The 23,165-nt window shown below is 59.6% G+C and overlaps 2 protein-coding genes across 2 annotated transcripts; one reads left to right on the top strand and one right to left on the bottom strand.

Annotated features, from left to right (window-relative positions):
• The first annotated feature begins 5,751 nt into the window (after nt 1-5,751).
• AANAT (aralkylamine N-acetyltransferase) lies at nt 5,752-7,675 on the top strand. Its single transcript, XM_075720026.1, has 3 exons — nt 5,752-6,058; nt 6,867-7,021; nt 7,370-7,675. Exons 1-3 carry the CDS (start codon nt 5,902-5,904, stop codon nt 7,673-7,675), a joined length of 618 nt encoding a protein of 205 aa, XP_075576141.1. The 5' UTR covers nt 5,752-5,901.
• A 1,170-nt stretch (nt 7,676-8,845) lies between these two features.
• Nucleotides 8,846-20,054, bottom strand: RHBDF2 (rhomboid 5 homolog 2). The gene is made up of 18 exons (XM_075719638.1): nt 20,021-20,054; nt 17,547-17,696; nt 17,321-17,445; nt 16,560-16,752; nt 16,276-16,488; nt 15,567-15,704; nt 15,095-15,181; nt 14,613-14,812; nt 14,336-14,447; nt 13,704-13,778; nt 13,136-13,297; nt 12,876-12,979; nt 12,347-12,410; nt 12,106-12,200; nt 11,809-11,884; nt 11,224-11,324; nt 10,832-10,985; nt 8,846-10,157 (listed from the first exon to the last, which is right to left on the bottom strand). Exons 2-18 carry the CDS (start codon nt 17,670-17,672, stop codon nt 9,738-9,740), a joined length of 2,445 nt encoding a protein of 814 aa, XP_075575753.1. The 5' UTR covers nt 17,673-17,696; nt 20,021-20,054; the 3' UTR covers nt 8,846-9,737.
• Nucleotides 20,055-23,165: the final 3,111 nt, after the last annotated feature.

Below are 23,165 nucleotides of genomic sequence, written 5' to 3'. Positions count from 1 at the left end.
CGACACTGAATGCCCCACTCCAGCAGAGAGGCTTGGAGGCACGTTGGCTTCGCAGGACCTGCTGGTGATTTTGAACTGCTCTTGGCAACACGAGAGGGGAGCACTGGGGGATAAAAGCAGCAGGTAGTCAGCCTGGCAAGTGCTGAGAATACTGAGTATGTCCAAAGAGCCACATCCTGCTGTGAAGTTACAGCAATGACAAACACTCGCACGCTGCCAGTCTGCAGCAGCTTATGAAAAGGCAGGAGACAAGGGAGAATGAAATCAGAACCCACGGCTGACCTTGCAGCGATGCCAAACTGCAGAGCCCTGCTGCCACCCCTGTTACGCCACTGCCAGGAGAAAAGCGTCATTCTCTTGGGTATGTGGGTCCCCATGGTTAAGCCGGGGAAGGTGTAAAACAGGGACGTAAGCAGAGTGTCCAGCTTGGTAATTATGTGAGTAATTACGTGAGTTTGGAAGAGAAACCTCTCTGATGGTGCCACACAGGGGAGGACCCTGATGCCATCTGCGTCCTCTGTGATGGCAGACCCTGCCCCTTGAGGCCAAGGGACTGCAAAGGCTGCAGCCACCAAAAGCAGCTTAAACCCCCTGAGCACCGGGATAACTGGGCACAGCAGCAGGGCCAGAGGCAGAGTGCAGCACAGCTGAGGAGCCCCTGGGCTGCGTGCGTGTCACTTCATTCCCAGGTCCTGGCAGAGGGGGGATATGAGTCGTGATTCATCTGCATCCCACGTGTCACCCCTCGCTGCAAATCCTACCCAGAGATAATTGCTGTCTTCCTGAGCAGACACCCCAATGGAGGGACCAGCCTGGCTGCGGGGCCAGAGTGACAGCTTGGGGCTCTTTGAAGATGCTGAGAGTGCTGCTAAATATGTAAATCTCAGCACACTGCTGTGGCTCTCATTTAATGGAGTTTTTGACCCTCTGTAGCTGTGTAGGAGCGAGGAGAGATGGACCCAGCTAAAACCATGGAGAGCAGCATCCCTGCTTGACTATTCCACCCATAGGCCAGCCTCTGCTCTGCTGGGCTCAGTTTTAACAGCTGAGAGTTCCTCTGAAATGCCATTTCAGAAGAGCAGAAAGCTGCTGGGTCATATTTCTGTTTTGATTCCATGAAAAAACTTAAAAGAGGGAGATAAGGGTGTAGCCCCAGGTCACTTTGCCCATGGCTGGAAACTAAAGTAGGTCCTGAGCTCCCCTGGAAATGTCTCCGGTGGAGCAAAGCCAGCTCTGCCTCCTACTCCAGGCTTCTTTCAGGGCTGCATCTGGTTTGTGATGATAATCACGTTGCCAACATTTTTTAATTATTATTTTTGCTCACCTTCCCAGTCATTTCCTTCCTAGGAGTTCATGCCTGGGATAATCCCCCTTTTATTACACATCCCCTGACAGGGACAAATAGTGCTGGCTTTGGCTATCCAGTTTCATATGCAATAGGTCCCAGGGACCATGGGCTATGCGGGGGAGAGATGCTTCGTCTTTGGAGTAAGCTCCTTGGGACAGAAACCTTAGGTCTGGCCCCTGCATCCTACAAGAAGCCAGCCGGTTCCCCTGAGAAACTCCCCACTGCTCAAGCCCAAGGGATGATCACACCTGGCATGGCCAGCAGTCTCCCCATCCTCAGCACAAAGAAAGCTCATCCACACTTGGCAGGGCTGCCTTCAGCTTCCCATGGGCTCCCGATGCCATCAGAGAGGTCTGGATCAGGCGCAGTGCATTGCTCTCCTTTCCTAGCTAAGTCCTCTGCTCTCCCTGCCTGGCCCGCAGCAGGGACTCAGCACAGAGCAATCAGCTAAATGCTTTATCCCTCTGCAGGCAGTCACGCCAGGGGGAGAAAAAAAAAAAAAAGCCTGATGGGATCCTTTTGCTGGCCTGTCACCTTAAAGCCTCTCACCTCTCTCTGTCTTTCATCGGGGTTATAAACTTCTTAGGATGTCATCACGTGCTCCATAAATAACAAATATATAAGCAAGGGCTGTGGAGGGTGCAGCAGACAAAGAGGAGGGGAGGCAAAACCCTGGGTCCTTCTCCCTGTCAGCTGTGAGGCAGCGCCACCGGAGCCAGCCAGGCAGAGGAGCGGCACGGGGTCCCCATCTGGTAAGCACCCACGTTTCTGTTGCATCCCGGTGGTAACAGCCTTGGGACCATTGGTGGTCCCGAGGCCACTGCAACTTGCCATCCCTAGTATCCCAGGATGTGGGAATTGCCCCAGAGGAGGGCAGGTTGGTGCCTGGAGCTTAGCTTGCCTGAAAAATGACTTTGGTGGAGGTAAGAGCGTGACTCTCATCACAGCCCCTGTCCCATCCCTACACTTCCAACACATGCTATCAAGACCTGGATGTAGTAGGGACTCTTCTCATTGAAACCTGCCGTGTTCAGGGTGTGGGAAGAACTCGAGCTCTTTTGCAAAGAATATTTGGCTTCAAAACTGGGTGAATAACTCCTTACTACCAACTCATTTAAAAATTCAAGCTCCAAATCCAGGCAGACATTCATAACATAATAAAAAGATGCTGTTGGGGGGTACTGCGGACTTGCCTATTTATTTACAGGTGAGCATCTCTACAGACCACGCGGATGCTTTGATCTCTAGTGCACAAACACAAGGTGTGGGGGAAAATTTACAGAGCGATACAAATGTATCGGGTTCGTCTCAGGCAGGTCTGATAAGGAGCTACAGCATAAAATTTAGCCTGGGGTATAAGTGACTTGAACAATATACAGGAGGCTGTGTTGGAGCATGGAAGACAGATGTCTTGAGCCAGGGAGAGAGGATTTTCCTCCTCACTCTGGTTCTCACTTACTCTGTGACCTGGGGCGAGTTTCCTTCACCTCTGCAGGCCAGATGTTTCCCAGGTGTAAGTGCAGTGCTGTACCCCCATGACCATGCAGGGCCCAGGGTTGGCTCTGGGGACGGGCTGGGGAGGGCGGCTGGCTCCTCTGTGCTCTGCAGGCTGTATGTATCCCCCCTGCAGAAAACTTTTGCATCTGCAGGGAGCTGAGAAGCAAAGCAAAAAGTTCATTTCCAGAAAACAAACACAAATATATCAGCCCTCCAGCTGTATAACCTGGGTTTCCAGGCATAAAATGCCAGAGGGGGAAAAAATATAAGGAAAACAAGTTAAGGAGCAGCGTTTCCCCATCACTGACTTCTGCTCCGGGCTGTTGCTGGTTGGGGTCTCAAGACATTTCTAAAAATAGCTGGAGGGATCCGATTCCCCTTTCCCAGTCATCTCTAATGGGACCTGAGCAGCACTCACATGAGAGGTCTTGAACCCCTCTTCCCCAGCTCTGTGGATGTCCCCGTAGAGACTTTCCAGTATTCAGTTCTTTACAGCCTTTGTATGATCTGGGATAAAGACTTGCTCTTGGACAGTGACCTGGCTAACAGCGGCTATTGGTGAGCAAACCTCCTGCTCCGTAATTCCCATGGCAGCAGAAACGCCAGCAGAAACGCCAGCCCAGTCCGAGGCCATACGCAGCTGGCCACTCTGCCCTGGCATCCCTGCACAGCCGTCCCTGGGCCTGATCCAGCAGCATCCCCAGAACCTGCCCCAGGCACTCAGCACCACCCAGGATCAAACCACCGTTGCATTTTCTAGGTGCCCAGAACCTACCCTCTTGCCCGCTCTGGGATTTATCCAGGTGGATGAGCCCCTAATCCAATTAGCAGGATAAGGAGTTCCAGAAAATTTGATAATAAGGTCTACAAACACTACCCCTGCCTCACCCCCAGCATCCCACTCTCCCCTCCAGCTTGGGCACCGCTTTACTTCCCTCATACATTTTTCCCGGGAGCATGAACCACCCATTCCCAGCACCATTTCAGTTAGTCCTTGGTGACTAGAACCAGCATTAGGGATCCTCAATAACCCCCCTGCCAAAGAACGCCCCTCTCCCTGATGGACCCGATCCCTTAGACACATATCCACTACCAAACCAGCAATTCACTGAAAACAAATCACGACGACACCCCACCTCACCTCAGACTGGATAAAACAGGCGTTTCAAGCACCCAGCCCTCAGCATTTAAGGATGGAAAATTCCCAGCGTGCGCCAGTTCTGCCCTGCGCAATGTTTGTGCCTGGTAATGCTTTTGTTTCTATAAATCCTATTAGCTGCAGGCAAGCCTATAATTAGCAGGGAAAGCCAGTACCTCTCAAACAATAATCAAAAATGACCTGGCTTCACTGCAAATTGCTTGAATATTGGGCTGAGTGGGGATGGACAGATGGATGACTCCGGGAGCAATTCCCACTCTTTCTGCCTGTGGGCTGCCTGTGCTTAGCAAAGTTTTTCGCTCACTTTATGGTTCTCTTCGGATGTATTAACTTGGTTTGCTCGGGGGCCGATGACCCTCCTGGGGGAGTGAGGTCCCATGAAGCAGGTAGCAGTCCCGGGGTGGGCTCTGCCCAGTGGGATGTCGTGGTTTAGCCCCAGCCAGCAACTAAGCACCACGCAGCCGCCCGCTCACTCCCCCTACCCCGATGGGATGGGGGAGAGAATTGGAGGAGTAAGAGTGAGAAACACTCCTGGGTTGAGATAAGAACAGTTTAATAATTGAAATAAAGTAAAATAGTAATGCTAATAGTAACAGTATAATAATGATAATAATAATAATGATATACAAAGCAAGTGATGCACAATGCAATTGCTCACCACCCGCCGACCGATACCCAGACAGCTCCCGAGCAGCAATCGCTGCTCCCCGGCCAACCCCTCCCAGTTTCTATACTGAGCATGACATCATATGGTATGGAATAGCCCTTTGGTCAGTTTGGATCAACTATTCTGGCTGTGCCCCCTCCCAGTTTCTTGTGCACCTGGCAGAGCATGGGAAGCCGAAAAGTCCTTGACTAGCATAAGCAGTACTCAGCAACAACTAAAAACATCAGCGTGTTATCAACATTCTTCTCCTACTAAATCCAAAACACAGCACTGTGCCTGCTACTAGGAAGAAAATTAACTCTATCCCAGCCAAAACCAGGACATGGGATCACGCTGCCTGAAGCTCCTGGGGCAGGGGACAAAGCCTGGGGGCCCCTCACCCAGGAAGGGTGCCTGAGGCTGGTGGCCACAGGCACCTACTTGTCCTGCCACAGACCCATCTCAGCTCTGTCCGTGAGCGTGGACGTGACCTAAGAGCCCAACAGGGGCTAAGCTGTGTCACTTGCCCACTGAGTGAGCCGGAAAAGGGACTAAATCCCAGCAGCTCCGGCTGTCTCTGGGAGGTAGCTCCTGCCTGACGGGTCTGTGCCGGGGCACCGCAGTGTGTGCATGGGTGTTCCGGCACTGACCTCTCGCTTGCATACAGCCACGCAGCACCACAAATGTGAGCAGGTTGCAGGGAGCATTCACCCAGAGAGGCTTATTTTGTAGCCTCTTGGCTTCCTGCAGGCACATCCCACCCTGCGTGTCCCCAGGGCAGCGGCTGGACTTGCCCCAGGGCTCTCCTGCCCGTCCCATTGCCTGGCTTTGCCATGGGTTGGGAGATATTGGGCAGAATTCTCAGCTCCCTGCCTGCTCCCCCTGCTCCAGCTCTAACAGCCCCTGTCCCACCACTCGGACACCCTAGCTGGTCACCGGGCTTTTGTCCCCCTGGTCCCTGGGCCGTGGGTTTGCTACAAGCACTGGCCCCAGCTCAGTGACGGCAGACCGGCAATGGGGTCACTGTGGGCGGGTATTTGCATGCTCTCTCTATATATACACACATATGTATAGGAAAAGGGTGGCAAGCAGCCTAATCCTGTGCGTGACCAACAGGTATTTTCGGCGACTAAGAGTGCTGGAGGAGATTGGCTGAAATAAAGGGTGCCGTGCTGCTGCCAGGGCCGGGAGCTGGCAGAGGCTGTCCTGAATAGCGGGAGCGGTGGGAAGCAGGGCAGGAGGAGGAGGAGGATGTCAGCACTCAGCGCGTTGCCTTTCCTGAAGCCCGTTCACCTGAGGTCCCCCCGAAGCTCGCCCGGAGGCCAGCGTCGCCACACGCTGCCCGCCAGCGAGTTTCGCTGCCTCAGCCCCGAGGATGCCATCAGCGTGTTTGAGATCGAGCGGGAAGGTAAGGGGCTGCCCCAGGGAGGTCCTGCCTGGTGGCATCGGCTGGAGATGCCCCGTCCCTTCCCTCCACCAGTCCCTCATGCTCCTTGGGGGCACACCGTGGTGGCAAAACCCCCATGCATGCCCTTGTGGGTGATGAGGGAGGGATCCAGCAACCGTGACTTGTGGCCAGGCCACCATGGGCTCTCTAACAAGGTGAAGGAGGCTGTGATTAAGGAGGTGGAGAACCATGGCCCCCAACTCACCCAGCTGCCTGGGGCGGGGATGGTGGGAGGTGATCCTGGAGCAGGACCAGGCGAGTGGGGAGCAGCTCTCCCAAAACAGCCCTGCCAGAAGCAAGTGGAGAGAAGAGGGGGAAGGTGGGAGGAAGAGGGGGAAGGTGGGAGGAAGAACGCCATGCTCAGCCTCCTATTGCACAGGGGCACTTGGAGATGCACCCCCAACAACCTCCTCCCTCCCTTCCATCCCAGACACCCCCAGCTCCCCTCACTCAGACTCACCCGGCCCATTTCTCCCTCTTCTCCTGGGGAGATGCCAGGAGGGAGGGTTCACCTCAGCACCCACGGCTGTCGCCCTGGAATCGGCAATGAGAGCCGGCAGCCAGTCCCTGGGCTGGGGTGGGGGGGGCTGCCTCTGGAGGAGCAGAGCTGCTCCCTGGAGCCATCCTGTCCCTTAGAGCTCCTTTAGACCAAGCAGGCAGCAGGACACATGCCATCTCTCCCCACCACATCCCACTTTCCCCCACCTACATCAGTGCTGGGAGGGTTGTCTGGGTCCCCCTTGCTGTGCTCACCGCCGTCCCCCTCCAGCCTTTATATCTGTCTCTGGGGACTGTCCCCTCCACCTGGACGAGATCCGCCACTTTCTGAACCTCTGCCCGGAGCTCTCCCTCGGCTGGTTTGAGGAAGGGCGGCTCGTGGCATTCATCATCGGCTCCCTCTGGGACCAGGACAGGCTCAGCCAGGTAAGAGCTGGACCCTGTTCCTCCAGGCTTATGTGCTGGGAGATGCACTGCCAGAGCCTGGGGACAAGGAGGAGCTCCCCAGGGCCCTGAGGCTACTCACCAATCTCCCAAGACTAGTTGCTACGGGGCTGCTCTGGTGGAAATGAACTTATGCTCAGTAATTCCCTGCAACATTCATTTTAAAATTAAAAAGCCTGCAGGGATGATGGGGGGAGGTGAAGGGGGATGGCACCAGGACCCTTCTTCCTTTGGGGGAGGATATGGACCCTGGTTCATTGGGGTGGAGAACCAAGATATACGCAGGATGGGACCCCGCAGTCACACTAACACCTGCTCCCACCTCGGCAGGCGGCGCTGGCCCTGCACAAGCCGCGGGGCACGGCCGTGCACATCCACGTGCTGGCCGTGCACCGCACCTTCCGGCAGCAGGGCAAGGGCTCCATCCTCATGTGGAGATACCTGCAGTACCTGCGCTGCCTGCCCTTCGCCCGGCGCGCCCTGCTCATGTGTGAAGATTTCCTTGTGCCCTTCTACCAGAAGTGTGGTTTCAAGGTGCTGGGTCCCTGCGAGGTGACGGTGGGGGAGCTGGCCTTCATTGAGATGCAGCATCCCGTGCAGGGACATGCCTTCATGCGCAGGAACAGCGGCTGCTGAGCCCCCTCCAGTCCAGCCCTGCCGGGGGGGCTGGAGAGAGGCTGCCGGGGGGGGGAAATAAGAGGCTGCAACTCCTCTCCATCCCCGCCACTGTATGCACCTTCCCCGGCTGGCCCTGGCTACAGCTACTCCCTCTGCCACATCTGCCTTCCAGCCAGGAGATCAGCCTGGTTCCATCCCAGCCTCACAGGGCTGGGGACAAAAACCTCCTGCCTGGCCCCACTGGAAGCACCGACCCCCTGGTCTCTGCTTTAGCTGGGGCTGTGCTGGTAAGCCTGGGTGGGCTGCAGGGCCACATGCCCCACGGGGATGGAAAAGCGTTGCCCTAGGAGCAGCTGGGTGGGCTCTGCTGATTCAAGGGCGCTCACAGCCACGTTTTGCTGAGACACCCAGCAGGGCCCATACATACATGTGCACCCAGCCCTGCACCCCCTCCCACCACCAACACCATGAGGTGAAGCCCACCATGGCCAAGCCCTCCCTGAGCAGCTCCCAGACCAGGCAAGGGTCCCAGCAGCCACCCGGCTGCCTGCAGACCCCCCCCAGATCCCTTTGGAATGCACCCCAGCCACATGTTGCAGAGCCTCCCTGGGGGGCCAGTCCAAACCAGTCCACCCCTCATCCCCCCAGACCCATGACGGGCCCAGGACAAACCTTCTGCAAATGCCTCAGGCTGTTGTGAAGCAGCAAATAAAGATGTGGTGGTGGTTTTCTACGTAGCCCATGTGCGTTCCTGCCCTGCTTCAACCATAACCTTGCCGCGACAGCCAGAGGGAGGGCACCAGCTGGCATGACCGGAGCCATCCAACACCCCTTGGGGCATCTCAGCTTTGGGGGAGATGGGGCAAATCCAGCCCCGGGTCATTCGATGAAGGGTAGGAGACAGGCAGGGGTAGCTCTGCCCTTGGGCAGGGTCAGGAGGCTCCTTGGATCTTTTTGCTCCAGGCGTTTGGTTTCCCCTTCTGCTCAAGACCCTCCAAACTCTGTCCCCGCCTCCCAGAGAGGGGTTTGAGGGGTACTGGGGGACAGCGCAGCCCTGCAAATCAGGGCGCTGGCCCCAGGCACTCTCATCTCTGCCTCTCCCTGCCACACCAACCACCACCAAAACAACAAGAACCCCCTGAAAGTGCCACTTCCCCATGCTCAAGAAGGGAGAAGAGGCCTTGTGAGTCTCATTAAATACAGGTAGAAATTTATTAAGGAAGAAAAAAAACCCCACAGCTTTTAAAAAAAAGTATCAAAAAGAGACAAATGAGGTGAAGTGTCTTCCTTTGGCTGGAGCAGCACCAGAGGGACAGAGTGGGGCCGAAAACTGGCCTGTGGTGCAGGGAGGGATGCAGGTGCCACAGAGCTCCTGGAGTCACCTGGGGAAAAGCAGCCCCTCCACTCCAAGTCCTGCCTCTCCACCCAGCGAGGAGCCCACGTGGGGAAGCACGAGCCTCCTTCCATGGCCTCAGGGGAGCATCAGATGCGAGAGCAAGACTGAAAAATACCTTCAAAGCTCAGCTCTGAACACCTTGGAGCCGTGGCAGAGGCCCTGGGGAGCCCAAAGCGGGGGAAACCCTCTGTCTAAAGAGCTGTGGATAAAAAAGAGTGCCCCTGCAAAAAAGGGGGTCATGTTCACAGTATGAGCTGCAGCGCCCAGGAGCACCGAGGTGGGACAGGGCCCTAGGCAGGCAGGGGCACAGGCAGGAGACCTCAGCAGCTTCAGCCGCTGGGCCAGGAGGCCAGCCTGGCCATGGACGCACCAATATCCTCCTTCCTTCAGCCCTTTCCCCATGCAGGCAGCAGCTGGCGTCAGTCCCCAAACCAGTTATGGCTTTTCAGTGCCAAGAGGCAGCCCTAAAGGGGTGCAAGGTAGGGTTGGCTCCAGCCCCGCTCCCCGCTGCATCCTCAGCGTTTAACAGGGGTGAGCCCAAACCTGCCAGCCCTGAGAATGAAGCCGTGCCCAGGATCTGCCCCATCCTGGAGCAGCCACCGTCTCCTGCAGGCTGGTGAAGACCCCCCCCCATGGAAAGCATCACCGCTGGTGCCGCTCCCAGCCCCATCCCTGCCAGCGGGGTCAGTGCAGGACCTGCTCCAGCTCATACTTCTCACAGAACTTGCTGGTGAAGGGCAGGCAGGTGAGATACTCCACCCAGCGCCAGTTCACGGGGTAGACGTAGAGCCAGACCACCAGCGAGGCGAAGAGCCCCACAAAGACCAGCAAGGAGACAATGATCATGGCTCGCTTGCGGTACTTGTCCACCGTGCCGAAGGTGATGTAGGGCAGGAAGGCGAAGGAGAGCAGGAGGCCACTGAGGAAGCCAAAGAGGTGAGCGATGTTATCGATCCATGGCAAGAGGCCACAGACAAAGAGGAAGAGGACGACGCCGAAGAGGTTGAAGAAGGCTTTCCAGGGTTTCTCCAGCACTTGCCAGCTCTGGAAGAGCTCCACGAAGAGGCAGGCTAGCAAGCCGAACTGGGACCCAGCAGGGCCCACCTGTGGGGATAGGGGAAGTCATGGCCAGACCATGCGTACGTCACACCGGCTATGTCCCACATCCCCAGGGACTGTCTCCTCCTCCCCTTGCAAAATACATTTGGCTCCTGCAACCCTCCGAGGGCTGTGCTCCAGCAGTGCAGGGCTCAGAGCTGGGAGCCCTGGCACGGGAGGAAGAGGAGGGGAGCACACTGGCATGGTTTTGGCAGAGCTGGTGCTTTTGGTGACTCAGCAGCCAGGCAGCATCACCCCCTCCCAGGCCACAGCCCTCCCCCCAGCCTCATCCCAACACACCCCCAGGGTGGATTAGGGTGCTTGGCGTGATCTCATTTAAAGCCTGGCATGGTTTCACTGCCAGCAGATTAGCCATCTGCCCGCCCGGGGACCCCGCACACACACCGACACGTGGTGACACGTGACCCACGCGGCATGTGCAAACCCCACACGTGGGGCAGAGACTCCCCCTCTCCTCCCGCCACGGGGGCACCAGCCTCCCACCCCCCCCCAGCAAAACCTGCCAGCGGCTGAGAGCTCTGTGCTGAGAGCTCTGTGCTGACGGCTGTAGCCCCCTCCCCAAACCTCTGCGGGGACAGGGGAGGGGAGGGGCATCCTTTGGTCCCTGGGGAGCTGGCTGGGCTCAGGGTGGCGTTGGCAGAGCCCCCCCCAGCCCTCACCTCCGCCCTGTATGGCAGGAAGATGGCACTGGCCAGATTGCCTGTGATGCCGCTGAGGATGAAAATGATGGAGATGCGATGCCAGCCTGCCAGTTTCTCCAGGTCCCTCAACACCGTCATCTGGAAAGTCACCGACACCAGGCAGTGGATGATGCTGGGGGGAGAGACCCTGCATTAGAGACCCCTGCCCTGCCAGAGCCCCTGCCCAGCCCTCCTACCCGCTGCCCCGGGCCATGAGACATCTTACAAAACACCCTCCACCGATGGCACGTGTCATTGTAGTCTGGGGGTGTCCTCCCCTCTTCTCTCCCAACCCATTGGGGATCACAGACCATCCCAAAGAACGCTCCCGTCCGAAGTCACCCCCATCATCCCCTGGGGCCGCAGCTCACCCGGCATGCAGGAACAGGGACAGCCACAGGCGGTAGAACTGGTCGGGGACCTCCGGGTTGAGGAAGGGCAGGAGGCCGCAGACCTCATCCAGGCAGTGCACCTGCAAAGGCAGGCAGGGTTGGGGGGTGATGGGGGCTTGGCCCGCACCCCAGAGCCGCAGGGAGCAATGGCTGGGTCGCAGGGACGCGTGGCTGGTGATGCTACGTATCAGTTGTTAGGGGGGGACCCTGGGCGGTGTGGAGCCCCTGCATGGCCCAGGTGCTGGGGAGGGAGCAACTGAGCATCCCCCGTGCCCCAGCAGATGCTGAAGGGCTGTTTTCCTGCCTGGGATGTGCCTTTCCCAAGGACACTGGTGCTGCCTGGATGAGGCTGGCTCAAGTCTGACATTTCCTCCTGCCCCACACCAGCAAGACGGGCATGCAGCGGCAGCAGGGCTCCAGCCGATAGCTGGGCAAGTCTCTGCTCTTTGCACTCCCCCTGCTCACACCCATCCCAACCACATCCCAAGATACTATAAAACCCTTTGGCATCAGCATGGCAACGTGTGACCCGGCCGCTAGCATCGTTTCCCCGGCCCCACTCACCTGTGAGCAGAGCGTTGCCTCCTCATGGAAGTAGCCATGCATGAACTCGCAGTATTCCCGCGTCGTGATCTCGCAGCTGGGCAGAGGGCAGGCAGCGGGCTTGCTCGGGGCAGCGCTCGCTCCCCGTTCCCCCGAGCATCCCCCTCTGCTCCCAGCAGCCAGTCCTGCCACCGCCATGCTTCCTACCCGCCCCGAGGCTCCGTAACCTCCCTCTGCCCCGGCACAGCTCCACAACAGGCAGCGGGGCAGATGGGGGAGCCGAGCCCGGGGCCAGGTGCCCCCATCACCGCGACCCACCTGCCCTTGGTGCCGATGCAGCAGGGCCTGCCCTTGATCTGGCAGTCCATGTGGGGAAAGCCCGTGTGGTTGGTTTTGGTCTCGTAAGTGCAGATCTACAAGCAGGAGGGAGAGGAGCCAAGGTCAGGGTCTGGCCCCAGGCTCCCCCCACAGCCCCCGTGCCTGGCTCGTCGCCTGCCGCGTCTGCCACGGAGGCTGCCGCCACGGAGCCACCGAGCTCGCAGCGGCGCAGGGCTCTTACCGGCCACTTGGTGATGTCGTCCGGCCACACGTGGGGTGGGTTGGATGCTGGCTCCTCGCACGTTCTGGCAGGAGGAGGTGAGTGGGGGGGTCAGGACACGTCCCCCTCCAACACATCCCTCCCTGCAGACCAGTAACCCCTCCTCGGGCACAGACAGCCCCAGGACCTGCCCCTTCCCCGGCTTAGGAGGGATCCTGTACATTGGTGTCCTACAACACCCCACAGCAGCACCTTCCGCAGGTGAACGCCACGGCACTCACACGTCGGACAACCCCATCGATGCCCCCTCGCAGCATCACCCATCCCAGCGGAGCAGGGCCTGTGCAAGACAACGGCGTCGCCCGTTGCTGCCTACATTTAGGACAGACCCCACCTCAGTCTCCTCACTGATTCCCTCTGCCTTATCGCTCTCCTCCAGCCCCTTGGATGATTCAAGGCATCCAAGCTGAAACAGCCCCACGCAGCACCTCTGCCGTGCCCCACATACAGCTGGGCGACCGCAGCACCCCTCCCCAGCCGCTGCTCCTACCTGGGGTCCTGGTGACACACAGCCCCCGACATCCGCTTCTCACCCGAGGAGCCCATGGCCGGCGCGTTGCTGCCTGGCCACTTGATGAACGTTGCCAGTGTCTCCTAGGGAGGACGAAGAGATTGAGGATGCGACAGCGAATGCACCGCTCTGACCCCACACGCAACCTGCCCTGGTGCCGTGCAGGGTGGCGATGGGTTCTCCCTTTTCCCCAGGGATCCCCAGCACTTCCCAGTGCCCATGGTGGTGGTGGCACGCACCGAACAGTCCTGTGGCAGGGTCTGGATGCAGCCCGAGTTATCATTCTGGACACAGCAGCCGGAGCCACGTTCCCGGTCCCGCTCACGCTGGATGAGCTGCTCCACCTGCTGATCCTTCCGGATGCAGGGGGAGAACTTGGCTCCCAGGTGGATCAGGTCGATCTGGGAGGAAGATGCCAGTCCAGCGGATGCTCTGTGGCCCCCCCACACCTCCCCTCCCCTCCAGCTGCCTCTGGGGAGAGCTCAGCAGGGGCAGGGGGTCCCCACAGGCGATAGCCCTGGGTCCCCATTACCCCAGTGGAGGGAAGGCGGGTGGGAAGGGGATGGGGTCTCTTCTGTCCATTCCACTGTGATGCCACAGCTCAGGGAAGCACTGCCAAGCCGCCAGCCTGGGCTGGGACCGGGCAGCAGGTCCCAGAGGGATGGGGGCACAGAGGCCCTGGGGCAGCAGGCTGGGACGAGGGGTTGAGCTCTCCCCCCAGGGAGAGGAGCACCCCAAGGACCCCCCTTGGCTCAGGGCAGGGGGACCAGAGGCCAGTGGAGGGCAGAGGTCTGGCAGAGTCCTTACCGAGCTGGGCCCGATCCAGAAGTTTTCCTGCTGGATGTACTTGACACTCTCATAGACGCCCTTGTTCCTCAGCACCTGCCAAGCCAGGCCAGGGTCAGCTCCCACCGAGGGGGCTGGCAGTGTGGGGGTGCAGCCCCCTCTCCCTCCACTTGTAGAGGGCTGAGCAGCCCCCTTCATCCGAAAGGAAGGGCTGCTGGGTCCCACCAGCAACGTGGGAGGGAGAGCAGCTCTGCTGCCAGCACGCATGCCGCTGCAACATGCCACAGCTTGTCCAAGCACACACAGACCTCCTGCCCTGGCTATTTATTGGAACCTCTCAAAGAGCAGAAGCTGGCAGCACCCCAAGATGCTCCCAGCCCTAGCAGGGAGCACGGGACACTGGTGGTCACGGTCCCCCCAGGAAGACGGATGCCTGCTCTTCTCTCCAGCTTGGGTGCTGGGGGAGCAATGCAGCTGGCTGCAGGTTCCCAGGATTAACCCCAGAGGGAGGATCACCCCTCCGAGGTGTTGAAGGCACCCCCCCAGACACCAGCCTTGCTTTCCTTGGCAGCTAGCTGCTTGCCACTTCAGAGACAGACACGTCACCGGAGAGCCGGGAGGGGATGGCCCTGGCCAGTAGCTCTTAAACTTACTAACTCTCTTGTCACGTGCTGAGCGAAGCCGATGGGGGCAATGCCATAGGTGCCGATGACCAGCAAGGTGATGAGGATGTGGACAAAGGTGATCCAGTATGTGAAATATGGTCTGCGGAAGAAAGGAGCCAAAATTTGAGCAGCTCAAGGGTGGCTGGGCAAAAGGACGCTGCAATCCCCCAGGCCTTGATCCCCAAGCATCAAGGGGAACACACATCTGAGTTACAGCTGGGGAGCCCCGAGGAGCCCTGTGCCCACCCCATCAGTCCCCCCTCACCGGTGGCTGTCGGTGATCTCCAGCTGCGACTCCACGATGCTGCTCAGGCTGCGGCGATACGTCCTGTTCAGCCACTTCCCCACCACCCCCAGACCATAGTAGCGTTTCTTGCGGTCGAAGGCGAAGTGCTTCACTTTGGAAGCAATGCGCCTGCCTCGCCGGGGAGCTGGGCCAGCACCGGCCGAAGCGAGCCGGACATCCTCCCGCCTGCAGAGAGAGGAGAAGCCCAGCTGAAAAATCCCCCATGTTCAACCCCATGGCCACAACCCAGAGCTGAGGAAGGCCAGAGGATGCCTGGGATGAGGACTCGGGGCACCTCTTGGCTTCATCCTCCTAGGAGCATGCCAGAAGTGCCCAGTGCCCCATGGCAGGGATAGCTGGAGACATTGTCCTGACTGTGGCAGGGGACCTGGGCAGCCTCAGGGGCAGCACCTGCCAAGAGCTGGTACTCACGGGGTGGGCTGCTCCGCCTCGGGGGACGCCTTGGCATCCTCCCCCACCGGGTGCATGCGTAAATATGTGGCCGATAGAGGCGGCGACTCGAAGACATCATCAGGCATGGAGTATGTCTCATCGTGCATGTCCATCTGGAAGGAGGACGGAGACGCATTCTTGGATGCGAGCAACGGGTGAGAAACCTCCCCATGACCGAGTACGCCCGTCACCAGGCCAACCTGGCTCCCCCTGGCCTCTGAGCCTGGGGAGGGGGTGATCCCATTAACTGCATGTCACAGGCTGCGAAATGTGCCCACAGCGGCAGCAGCGTCCCTGCCACCCCCAAGGAGCATCACCAAGGTCAGGGCTCTGCAGTGCCAGGCACAGCGGCCACCGATGCCCCTGCTCCCAGGCAGGGCGAAGCACTGACATGGGGGTCCCTGTCAGAGCCCCGCTCCAAGTCCAGCCCCCACGCAGGGGCACTGGGACCCATCCCCGCTCCGGTGGCCGGTGTGGAACGGTGCTTGCCTTACTGAAGAAGGATGAGTCCAGGGTATCAGCAGCATCCACCATGTCCTCGTCCATGAAGCTGGGGTACATGAAGCTCCTCTTGTTGCTCCTCCACTTGGGAGCCAGTGGCTCCAGGGCAGAGCGTCCCTTTGGCAGGGGAAGCAAATGAGGGTAAGCAACCAGAAGCCCCCCAGTTTTTGCAGCACCAAGGGTTTCTTGTAGCTTCCCTCCCCAAAGGCGAGTGGCAAGGGTTAAATCCCAACTGGCCACCACATCCGCCTGCGTGGGAAGGGCAGGCAGCAGGAGCTGGCAGCAGATGCTGCCTTTAGCTCCTCAGAGCCAGCACCGGACCATGACCATCTTAGTCAGCATGACAGGTGAACTCTGAATCCCATTTGGTCTCAGTCCCACAAACCTGTCCCCAAGGCTTGCCCAGGGCTCCCCAGGGGCTAGAAAGCTGCTGGAGAAGCTCCCCAGCTCCTCAGGAGTGAAACACAGAAGCTGTTTTTTTTCTAGGGATGTCCAGTTTTCACCAAAACTTCTCTTTTTAAGCAGAGCTCAGGTTAAAACCCACCAACCTCCCCCTCTCAAACCCACCCTGGAGAGACAGTGATCTCTGTGCAAAGCAAAAAGCCAAGAAGCAAAGATGATGGGCAAGGGACAGAGCTGAAACCTGGGTCTGGAAGAAGACAACACCCCCCAGGTCCCCAAAACTTACACGAAGAAGGGCTGCAGCTGCCTTGAAGCTCATGTGGGCGACAGATTCCCTCTTCCTGCGTGGCAGGCGGCCATAGCCAGAGCGGATGCTGTTGAAGGATGCCAAGGAGACAACACCGGGGGTGAGCGGGGGCAGGACGTGGTGGGGTGTGTGGGGACGGTCAGTCTCGTCAGGATGGCGGAAGGGACGGCCCCTGGCCAGCGGGTCCACGATCTGGCGGAGGGAAGAGGTGTCAGTGCTGGGAGAGCAAGGCTGGGAGCCAGACCCCATGCCCCGAGCTCTACCTTGGGCATCTTGGCGGGCTTGGGTGACTCGGTGCCTTGGAAGGAAGGCACCTCCTGGCTGGGCAGCTCCATGTCGCGGTAGGCAGGCTTCAGCTTGCCGTATCTCATGCTGCAGTGCTGCAAGCTCTTGCGTTGCCACTGCTGGCGCTTCCCCTCCCAGTCGCTGCTGACGCCAAACCATTGCGCCGTGCCCCTGGACACATGATGGGCATGCTTGTCACCCAGCTGGCTCCCCCACCCTGGGTACCACCATCCCACCCGGGCATCCCCTCCGGCAGGTGATTTGGGTTGGGGTGTCTCTGCTCAGCCTGCAGCAGGGCAAGTTTTGATCTGGCTATGGGTCAGGGAAGGGATGCTGCAGAGGGGGTTGCTGGCCTTTGGGTCTTTCTGGAGAGGTAACTCCATCAAGGCTTGCACGGGACAGTGCATCAGCTCTAGGCTGCAGCAGACATCCAGCTCAAGGTGCTTTTGAAGGTCCTACATAAAGGGGACAGAGAAATTTTCCCAAGGTGCAAAACAACGGTTTGAATTAATACTAAACAATCCTGCCGCGGGATTATCCCCAGGCAGACACCAGCGAGTCAAAGCAGAGCTGCCTGAAACCCTCCAAGGTGTTCCCTTGCAAGCCCCAACTCTCCAGCCAAAGTCCTCTGCCATTACCCACAGCCACAACACCCCGAGGGGGACCGTGGGACCCCTCTGGTGACCCAGCCACTCCCAGAGCCTGCCCTGCCCTCACGCCGCTGCTCCCCGGCCCTCACTTGCGGATGCTCTGGGACAGGGAAGTCTGCCGGCGGAAGCCGGGCTGGCGCTCCGAGGCGTCGCACCCCTTCGTGCGGGGCTCCTGCAGGCTCTTGCTCTTTCGGTAGATGGGGACCTTGGAGGGCTGGAAGGAAGAGCGGGTGTTAGGGACAGGATGCCATGGGGGGTCGGGGATGGCAGCCCCCCAAGTCCAGCGCGGGACAGACGCAGCTCCCCGTCGCTCACCTCCTTGCGGGCGCCATCCTCTTCCGCCTCCCGGGGGGGGATGATGATGGAGAGGTTGGGGGGCTTCTTGCTCTGCAAGCGGCTGCTGCTGGAGTGGCTGCCCCCGCTCTTGTCGCCAGCTGACATCTTGGTCCGGTGGTGGTCGGCAGGCTGGGAGGGTGCAAGGAGTCAGCAAGAGGGGAAGAAGTATCCCCCCAGGAGCTCACGCATGGGGAGAGGCTGGGTCCCAGCAGGAGATGGGGCTTCACCAGTGGCATCTCACCAGCCTCAGCCCCCTGTGCCACCGGCTGTGCTGCTGAGACCTCACCACCAACCGTCCAGCTGCCACATCCCTGAAACCCGCACCCCCTCCCCGGGTTTGGGTGGTCAGGAGGGCTTCCATCACCCACTCGCTCCCAGTCCCCCAGGACCACCAGCACCACCCCTTCACCTGCCAGGAGCAGAGCAAGGGATGGCAGGAGCGACAGGGTCAGAGCATCCCCGTCACCCCAGCATGTGCCTGTGGGACACCCTGGTTTCACACCCCGTCAGGATGTGCCTGACCACCTCGGCACGTGCATGGGAGACGTGGCGGGGAGCCCTGCAAGCCCTGGCCAGGCCCACGGCACACAGCTGTGGCTCTCGGACACGAGGACACTGGCCCCCGTGGTTCAGCACAGTAAGGGAGGGAGCCAAGGGGGGGATCACGGGCGCTCCTGGGAGTCTGCCAAGAGCTCCCCTTGCCCGTGCAGCGCAGAGTGGGAAAGGAGGGGATGCAGCCAGGCAGGGGACACGCAAAGCCTGAAAATACCTGACTCACATCCCCACGTGCACCACAGCCCCTATGTCGGGGACGGCTCCTTCTGCAGCGAGAGGTGCTGGGGCAGTCCATGCTGCCTCCAGCCATGGAGCCAGGACCCACCATGTGTCAGGGTGCCCCGTGGGAGGGGAGATGCGGGACATTCCCCGCCGGCACGTGCATGCACACACCAGGCTGGGAGACCGAATCCTCCCCAGCACCACGTGCCAGGAAGGGGAAGCTTAATGGCTAATAAGCAGTTGATTCCTTGAGCAATCCCCTCCCAAAGGTCCCTGCAGCCTGGGCTCTACTGGGCAGGACCTCACAGGAAAGATAATTCCATCCGAGCACAAGGGAGCGAGTCCCAGATCCTATTAGGGACTACGGGGGCTCTCGAAGGGAGGCACAGTCCCCTCTGGCCTCTTTCCATCCCCCTCAACCATGTGCCAGTGCCCAGGGGACTCGCACAGGTCTTATGGACACCCCTCGTCCCCTCCGCATGGCCACGGGCATGGTGCCACCTGCCGCGCTCACCCTGTGCAGCGTGCACTGAGCCCTGCCATGGGTCAGCCACAAGAATCAGCATTCCCGCGGGATCTGCTCTAACAGGAGAGATGGGAGCTAGCCCTCTCCACCTTGAGGGGGACAGCAGAGTCCCCTAGGGGAACCAGGCATCCTGCTGGGGCTCCTCTGCTGCCACCCGCCACCACCAAGTTGGAGCTCAGAGTCCAACAGTGCCGCTAGCTGCAAAACTCCAGCTCAACGCATGGGCCTGGATCCTCTGCAACCCAGCTGCATGGCCTTGTACCCTGCTCTGCTCTCATGGGGTGGGGGTGTTCAAGCAGCCAGCTGGGTGATTGAGAACTCCCCAGACCCCTCTGCATCAGGGTCCCCCCCTTGGGAGCACGGGGCTGAGCAGGAGGCAGGCACAGAGGCACTTTTGTAGCTCCCCCAGCACTCTGAGTCCCGAGCACAACCACGACCCTCCCCTCAGACCCCACCACAAGCAAAGCCTGGCTTTAGCAGCGTGGGGTCCCGGTGGGACGTGAGAGTCCAGGACAAGCACCCTGGGGACATGGGAGCCCGGAGCTGGTGGCACTAGAGGGCATCGCTGCTGTTCCTGGGCCAGGTGACAGCTCGCTGCTCCTGCCTGCCCCTGCACGGCTTAAAATGGGTGCTGGGTTGGGTACTGCTGGGTACCCCTGCTGGGGTGCTGCAGGACAGTGACGAGGCTAGACACTAGAGACACGCGAGACACATGTGGCAGGGGGAACGTCAGATGCAACCCGAGCGGTGGCTTCACTAAGACCCCTTGACTGAGGGGCACCAGCAGCCCCAGCTGGTGGCGGGGCAGGGTCCTCATTCCCAAATTAACCCTGCTCCTCTCCAGCCTTGGCAATAAATCAGTTCATGGCGGGGATCCAGACAGGAAGATGCGAGGAAGCCATCACACAAACGCCACTAGGACCAGGTGAGATGTTGCTGGAGGCAGTGCCTGCAAGCACAGGCAGCACCCTGGTATGCTGCCTGCCTCCCCTCCTCCCCAGAGGCACTGAAGCAGCACCCTTGGGTGCTGCCGTCAGCTCAGCTGCTGCTTCACCCCTCGCTGCCGTTAAGTGCCAAAGCTGGGAGCAATCAGGTCCCAAATTTCTCCTGGGGGCTCAGCCAGCGCCGGTCCCCGCCCGGGTCTCCCTACCTCATAAGAGTGGCAGGGGTCCCGCGCAGTGCGTCTCGATGACAAACACCAGCGGCAGCCCTCCTCTTCCTCCTCCGTCCTTCACACACGGGAGCCCCGGGGCACGGCCAAACTCCTCCTGCCTTGCCTGGTGGGGAAGAGAGGCTGCAGTGAAAAGCCACGCAAGGGAAAGCAGGCGAGGGCTGCAGGAGTATCCTGGATGGAGGGAGAGCTGACCTCAACAGCTCCCCAGGCCCTGGGGACAGGGCTGCTGGACACTGGGGACAGAGACCAGCCACTGGCATAGGGCAGCAGAAGAAGGAAAAGCTGCCATTTGCAGCGATGCACCTTGCTCCATGGCAGGGGAACTGCATGGGGCAGGCAGGGAGTTTTCGCCCGCTGCTGCCAGGCAAAGCTCTTGGGAAGTGAGACACCCGCGAAGAGCGGGCACGGAATGCGAGTGCCTTGCTGAGGTATTTAATAGCTGCTAAGCTGGGAGAACGCCAGCCAGGCAATCCAGACCCAGCAAGCAAAACTTTCCATCCTGCTGGTGAGCTGGAGATGCTGTTTGTTTTCCTCTCAGGGCAGCCAGCAATGAGCTTGAGATGCCAGCTGCTCCAGAGAGCCAGGGATGGGAACATGCTGGGGTCAGAGCAAGCCCTGGGACACCCTCCTCCTGAGCAAGCCCTGGGACACCCTCATCCCCCTCCAGCTCTGGTGAATGGCTCTCAGTGGTGGGAGCCAACACAGCCAGGAGCACAGAAATTGGAGCCAAACTGTGTCGTTCAGAGGTGTGAGAGGACACAGCGCTCTTGCACGGCCCCGTTCTCACACCCCTATCCCAAAATCCCATCCCCAATTGCTCCCATCACACCCCAGGCAGCCCTCGGCAAGGACCTCTGTGCTTCCTGGCGAAGCAGGTTTGCAGCACATTTAAAAGCCCTGTCCCACTCCCCTCCGGCTCCCCATGCCGCGCGGGTGGAAGGACGGACCCAGCCTCCGCTGAGCCGCAGGCGAGGTGACGCAGGTCCCGGGGGAGCTGGCACAACCCAGCGGGCACCTGCTGTCCCGGTCACGCGGTGTGGCCAGAGCAGTTTTCACGGCTCTGTGCATTAACGCAGTATTTGGCATTGAGAGAGGGGAGAGGAGGGGAGCAGGCCCTGAGGGCTGAACTCCCCTTGGCTATGGGGGTTGGGGGCAGCGGCCATCCCCTGAGCACAGATCCTGACCCACAAGAAGCTCTACCCCGTGCCAGCTGGAGAAATCCCCCGGGCACGGTGCTGGGAAGGCATTTTCTAGCTCCCCACGTGTCTGGCGCTGGCACCCAACCCCTCTGGCGCCGGCACCGCTCTCACCCAGTGCGCTCGGCGTGAGAACAGGCGAGCTGGCACCTCCAGCCAGAGCAAGCCCGGGACAAGCTCAGCCCTCCGGGTCCTCTACGCCCCGAGATGGAGGGCTATGCCTCCAGGAGCATTGCTCTCTGCCTGGCAGCCCCAGCATCGGCAGTCCCATCCGCAGAGCGCAGCCCGGCTGCCCCTTGGCGCCGGTGGCTGCGGTTCCCCAGGGAGCCGCAGCCCGGCCCCAGGCGCTTGGCGTGGACACGGTGGCTCTGCCCTCGGGACAGGAAAGGGAAGCGAAAGGCAACATGCTGTGCTGGCGTGGGGACGTCTGCGCGAACGCCCTGCCGTGGGGACAAGGTGGCGACAGCAACAGGGGGTGACGGACGTGGGACTTGGCACCCACAAGCAAGAAAAGATCTCCAGGGAGAGAGAAAAATGCACTGGAGACACTGCCATCACCTGCGGGGGGGAGCGATAAATGGGCAGGGGATGGAGGGGGGTAACCTGGTCTGGTCGATTAAGAAGAGATCCCCCACCATCACCATCTTCCCTCTCAAAGCTGTCGCATTCACCAAAGCCTGACATCCAGCAGCGAGGGACGCTACCCTTGCCCCAGCAACAAGCGGGTGAAGCCCCCATCCCCTCCTAAGAGGGCAGGTGTGTGTGGGACACTGGTGAGCAACTGGGATGAGATTTTAGTCTTTAAGCAGGCGAGGCACAGGGAGGGTGACCAGGGCTGGCTCCCAGCCCCAGCCCCGGGGTGAATCATGACAGACAGTGACCCAAGGAAGCACGCCCAAGGAAGAAAGTGATGGAAAAAGTGATGCAGCTTGTCCAAGGCATCACCATGGGACATGCCAGGATGCTCCAAGCAATGCAGAGGGACCATCAGCAAGGCCAAGCAGCAACCTGCAGAGCAGAGCTGGGGACAACCAAGCACAACCATCACACAAGACACCAGAGACAACCCTGCAGAGCAGCCGTGGTCAGAGGGGGATGTACGCAGGTGCAGAGAGGCTCAGAGAAGGATTGGGATCGCTCTCCTCAAGCTTGTTGGCGTAGAGGGAGGCAGCATTACCGGCACTGGAATAAAAGTGCATCAGGCTGGTGCAATTAAGCCGGGGGGAGAAAGCAGCTCTGAACCACCCGAGGGTGTGGGGCCGGGAGTGGGACCCCCATGAGCACCCAAGCACCCATCACCCTGAGCACGATGAGCCCCCACTCTTCCCTCTCCATAGGGGAGCAAGAAGGGGGTCAGCGATGCCATGGAGCCCCCAAAACACCCCCCCAGCCACCACCAACGCTCACACCCAAGAGTCCATTAGGCAGAGCGTGCCGCTGCTGTGTGCCAATGGCTGCCTATAAATGATTCACAAGTGCGTTAAAGACTTTTCTCAAGGCTGGAGCCTCGTTAAAGGTGCTCCCAAGTTATTAAGAGCCCCAGATAGGAAAGTCAATCGGTCCAATCGCTCTGAGCATCGAGCCCCCGCGGACTCGCACCCAAGCAGAGGACCCCGAGCGGCTGCACAGCACCTTCCCCCTCTTCTGCTCCCTTTCTAAAAGCTTTTTACCATATTCCAGTCTCAAATTTCAGATCTGAGAGAAGCAGCCCAAGACAAACAGCTCTTGAAATGAAAAGATATTATTAAAAGAAAAAAAAAAAAAAAAAAAAAGGAAAAATACTTCTGGGGTGGGGAACTAAATATTCTCCTTACTTTTTGGAAAGCCCAGACCCCGTATCTCAGTCCCTCATGGACCCACTCAAACGGGGAGACCCGGAGAGCACCAACCCTGCAAGCCTAGGAGCAGTCAGGCGCCATCCATTG

The sequence above is a fragment of the Pelecanus crispus genome, chromosome 12 (assembly GCF_030463565.1).
Source record: "Pelecanus crispus isolate bPelCri1 chromosome 12, bPelCri1.pri, whole genome shotgun sequence".
Taxonomy (NCBI): Eukaryota; Metazoa; Chordata; class Aves; order Pelecaniformes; family Pelecanidae; genus Pelecanus; species Pelecanus crispus.
The sequence above is the reverse complement of the archived record's forward strand: the minus strand, read 5'-3'. Positions and strand labels throughout refer to the sequence as shown.

What these genes read in the sequence shown, in the direction of transcription:
- AANAT (XM_075720026.1), top strand. Translation starts at nt 5,902, where the DNA reads ATGTCAGCACTCAGCGCGTTGCCTTTCCTGAAGCCCGTTCACCTGAGG. An exon ending in GTTTGAGATCGAGCGGGAAG is followed by an intron (nt 6,059 to 6,866) that starts GTAAGGGGCTGC and finishes GTCCCCCTCCAG; the next exon opens with CCTTTATATCTGTCTCTGGG. An exon ending in ACCAGGACAGGCTCAGCCAG is followed by an intron (nt 7,022 to 7,369) that starts GTAAGAGCTGGA and finishes CCACCTCGGCAG; the next exon opens with GCGGCGCTGGCCCTGCACAA.
- RHBDF2 (XM_075719638.1), bottom strand. Translation starts at nt 17,672, where the DNA reads ATGTCAGCTGGCGACAAGAGCGGGGGCAGCCACTCCAGCAGCAGCCGC. An exon ending in GTGTGTCACCAGGACCCCAG is followed by an intron (nt 12,411 to 12,875) that starts GTAGGAGCAGCG and finishes TCCTCCTGCCAG; the next exon opens with AACGTGCGAGGAGCCAGCAT. An exon ending in TCCTGCCATACAGGGCGGAG is followed by an intron (nt 10,158 to 10,831) that starts GTGAGGGCTGGG and finishes CTATCCCCACAG; the next exon opens with GTGGGCCCTGCTGGGTCCCA.